This window comes from Aegilops tauschii, chromosome 6 (assembly GCF_002575655.3).
Source record: "Aegilops tauschii subsp. strangulata cultivar AL8/78 chromosome 6, Aet v6.0, whole genome shotgun sequence".
NCBI lineage: Eukaryota > Viridiplantae > Streptophyta > Magnoliopsida > Poales > Poaceae > Aegilops > Aegilops tauschii.
This window is the reverse complement of record NC_053040.3, coordinates 34,074,200-34,078,531: the sequence shown is the minus strand read 5'-3', so window position 1 is coordinate 34,078,531 and position 4,332 is coordinate 34,074,200. Positions and strand designations below refer to the sequence as shown.

The following is a 4,332-nucleotide window of genomic DNA, read 5'->3' as shown; positions in this document are numbered from 1 at the left end:
CTTGGGTGCCCTGTGCCAAGCTCCGACTACTTGCCGTCTTGTGCGGGAAATAGGATTTTTCCCAGCTGTGTGACAGAAAAATAAGTGGGCTAGCTGCACTGGGGCCATAGCTCGCGCGGCCACATACGAAATTCTAGACAAACTGTTTTTCATGTCCTAACAGACGGACACACAGAAATTTAGTATCACTTCAAATAAAAAAACTTTTCTATGCTGGCTACTAGAGTGTGGCAGGCTGGAGGAGCGTGGATGCGTGGAGTGTGAGCTCGCCATCGGGTGCTGCAAAAGCCGCCCCACAGGCTGCTCCGACGAGAGTCATGGCGATGAGGACAGGAGACATACATACGCGCATACACTCGCCCTTATAAATGCACACACACACTCTACCTCTATGAGCATCTTCGAGAGACTGAGCTGGCATATCATCTTGAGATTTACGAAGTCACCATAGATGCCTCGTCGTCGACGGGAACATCTTCTTCCACTGAAGGTGCATCGCCAGAAATTCTGAAATAAATTGAGGAATAATGCGAGCACCAGGACTTGAACCCTGATGGGCTGAGAATATCACTGTCTTTCTAACCATTCAATCACAGGTTGATTCACTTATTTTGCTCCGTACATAGTCACTTATTAAATTCTCTATAAGACTTACATTTGAGAACGGGGGGAGTAGTACTCTCTTCGTTCCAAAATAGATGACCCAATTTTATATTAACTTTATATAAAGTTGGGTCATCTATTTTAAAATGGAGGGAGTATTTAGGAACTGAGGGAGTATGTTCATACTAACCGAATTCTGCAGAACACACAACAGAATGCCCTTACGTACCACTATGCTGTTTTTTCTCTCTATGAAAGTTCACAAATTTTAAAACCTTCGTGGGCTTCAGTCTCGAGCCTTGTTTTGGGCTTCCATTTCCCCTCTTCTCGTTATCCAGTCCAGCAGAGCCCGCATCGGTGAGGAGATGAGCAGCCCCTGCACCCGCCGCCGCCGCCGCCGCTCGTCGGCGGCGCCGCTGGAGGACGAAGACCTCCTCTCAGAGATCCTCGTCCGCCTGCCCCCGCTGCCGTCCTCCCTCCCCCGCGCATTCCTCGTCTGCGAGCGCTGGCGCGGCATCGTATCCGACGCCCGATTCCTCCGCCGCTTCCGCCTCCACCACCGCCGCAATCCTCCCCTCCTCGGCTGCTTCGTCCAAGGTATCTCCCCCGTCCATTTCGAACCTACGCTGGATGCCCCCAATCGCGTCCCGCAAGCCCGCTTCCCCTTTCCCATCGACGCCGTCCACACCTACGTGATCCTCGGATGCCGCCATGGCCTCATGCTCATCTTCCTCTGGCGGCGGAACCAGCTCCTGGTATGGGATCCCATCACCGGTGACCGGCACCACCTAGACGTCCCCCCAGGGTTTGACAATGAGGAAACCATGATTAGCGGAGCGGTGCTTCGTGCTGCCGGAGTGCCCCACCGTTTCCAGGTTGTCTTGGTAGGCAACAGTGGCATACATCATTCACAGGCTGTGGCCTCGGTGTACTCGTCGGACACTGGTGTATGGAGCAATCTCGTGTCGACGCTGCTTCCGGCCAACGATCCTGATGTACTCACCATGGTTTACCATGACATGTGCTCTGTGATGGTTGGGAATTCCCTGTACTGGTTCCTTATAGGGAATTTCTGTGGAATACTTGAATTTAATTTGGATAGGCAGAGCCTTAGTGTGATACATGTGCCAGTGGACGTCGATGTCAACACTTGCTCCATCACGGTTATCCGGGCGGAGGGTGGTGGCCTTGGTTTCCTCTTCCTGTCAGACTACTGCGTCCAAGCATGGAAGTGGAAGACGGACTGTGATGGTGTAGCTTCATGGGTGCTGGAAAGAACTGTTGCACTAGACAAGCTACTTTCCATGAATTCAGAGGAGGGCAGTCAGAGCCCAAGGATACTCGGGTTTGCTGAGGACAACAATGTGGTGTTACTGTGGACATTTATCGGCGTCTTCAAAGTCCAGTTTGAATCGTTGCAGTTTAAGAAACTTCTTGAATCCTACCGCTTTTACTGCTGGTTTCACTATTATCCATTTGAAGGTGTCTATACTGCAGGTAAAAGTAAACCAAGTCATTCGATATTCTTGTATTATTATTGTCGAGTTATGTGGTTTAATTCTATGGATGTCAGTAGAGACTTTTTTTTTGTTGCAGGCCTATTGACATACTTACGAATTTCATTATGATCAGATACAACTGACTGTTTACTCGAATTATAGCAGCGTGTTTATATCTAGTTAGTGCCCCCTCGTACCTATTTAACTGTCTGTTGGAATCTCATTGGTTCTTTGACTTCCTATTCTTGTAGATGCGGGCATAATGTGATTTGTTGGGATAGGCATGCTATCTTGATGTATTGACTCAGCAGGTAACTATCTGTTAGTAGCAGCAGGATGAAATATTTTTCCTTTCCTGTCCTTCGGTGGTAGTTCCTGTTTTTGTTTTTGCTGCTTGCTATATTTCATTGAGTTTTTTTCTGTTTATTGGTCTGTCTAGTGTCAAATTTGATGATGATTTATTTATTGTTCCATCAATGCAAACATTTGATAACTAAAACGCCCCAGCATTTGGCTTTAAACTTCTTATATCAATATGGGTTTGCAATTTCTTTCACATTATTGCTCATTCAGGATCACTATAATACCCAATGATTGCTTGCGGTTATTATTGTATAATTATGCGAATCTTGAGCGGTTTGGTTAAATATTTTCTCAGATAATCTGAATTTGTGAGAAACTCAGCAAAGCAAAGGTGTCTATATTTATAGTTAAATATAGTTTGTCTGATCCAAACTATAATTATCCTTGTGCTTGACTGGGTAGGCATTCGGCCATTCCCCGTGTACTGGCACTCTGTTCAAATGTTGGTTTCGTTTTCAATGAAAACGATACCAAGCAGGGCCCTGTTCTTCTAAGAAATTTTGGCTGTTGGTGTGGTTTCTGTGCAGTCCATTTTCTTCGATTTTGATCATTGTGGATGTTTAATAATTTTAGAACTGAACACATGATAAAATTGACAAGACCAGATATAGCGAAAAACCTGAGAATATGCTAACAATAGGAATTGAAGGTGTGCCGCTACAAAGTAATTGATCCCCTACTGCTGTTCTCTCTATATAATGTTAGTTTTGTCCAATAGTGCTAAGTTGATTCAGTTTTGAGCTTTTATCGCAATTTTCACAATGTTGAAGCTAATGTTTACTGTTTGAATCAACAAAAAATGTGAGATAAGTTTGAACGTTTTTCCATGAGTGGATATTACAAATCAGTCTGGCTGATGGCATTGGTTGCTCTGCAGGTACCAAGCATTACATTTCCATTGTCTGGGATGCAGAAATGGACTATTTGCTGTCGGTTCTTCCATTCTGTATGCTGCGCATAGGGCCTTTGATGTCAACTTGTAGGAATTAACCTTCTATATATCAGGCCCTGGTAAATGTGATGTGAACTTGTAGCAATTAACATGTCCTGGCCAACAGTAACTTGGGATTAATCTTCTCAGCTGTGAACTGCCATCAGTTGTCTGATCTCCGTAGGCAATATTTGAACTGGCAGGAAGAGAAATGAACTTGCCTAGCGTTGGCCCTGTCGCTGAATCTTGCTGTCCATTTGCTTGCATTCGATATACTGTTTTGTGTGTGCACATATATTTTTCAGCATGGTTTGCTCATGTCCCACAGTCTCTGCTTATGCCAATGACGTTTCATTCTTTCTGCGTGTTTAAATGCGTAATGGTACCACAACATCTCTGAATTTGAGTTAATTTCTTAAGAGCATCTCCAACAGCCGCGCCAAAAGGCGCGCGCGCGGTAAACTGGGTTTTTAGCGCGCGCGGGACGTTTTCGCGCGCTCCAGCGGTGGCGGGAAATTAGCGCGCGCGGGAAAAGGCGGCAGCTCGCGCGCTAGATTTGGCGCACCGCGTCCGGCGCGCCTATAAATTGCAGCGCCTCTGCCGCTCTCTCTCGCTCGCTCTAGCGCTTTCTTTCCTCGCCGCCGACACGACACCACCGCGCCACCATGTCGCCTCACCGCCGGGGAGGTTCGGGCTTCCGCGGCGTCCGCGTGCGTCCGTCCAGCACCTACTCTGCCTCGATCCGGTTGGGTGGCGGCGTGCGCCTCGGCCTCGGAACCTTCGACACCGCCTAGGACGGCGCCCGCGCGTACGACGCTGCGGCGTGGCGCCTCCGCCGGTCCCGTTGGGACATGAACTTCACCGACGTGGCGACGCCAGAGCGGGCACAGGAGTTGGCTCCTTTCCCGCGGCTTATCACCGACGAGGATCGGCGCA

General features: G+C 47.9%; 1 protein-coding gene across 1 annotated transcript; it reads left to right on the top strand.

Annotated features, from left to right (window-relative positions):
* Positions 1-898: 898 nt before the first annotated feature.
* Positions 899-3,719, top strand: LOC123494315 (F-box/kelch-repeat protein At3g61590-like). Its single transcript, XM_045229628.2, has 3 exons — positions 899-2,100; positions 2,354-2,413; positions 3,343-3,719. The coding sequence occupies exons 1-2, from the start codon at positions 969-971 to the stop codon at positions 2,368-2,370; spliced, it is 1,149 nt and encodes a 382-aa protein (XP_045085563.1). The 5' UTR covers positions 899-968; the 3' UTR covers positions 2,371-2,413; positions 3,343-3,719.
* The last annotated feature ends 613 nt before the right edge of the window (positions 3,720-4,332 follow it).

Coding starts and splice junctions, on each gene's coding strand:
- LOC123494315 (XM_045229628.2), top strand. CDS start 969: ATGAGCAGCCCCTGCACCCGCCGCCGCCGCCGCCGCTCGTCGGCGGCG.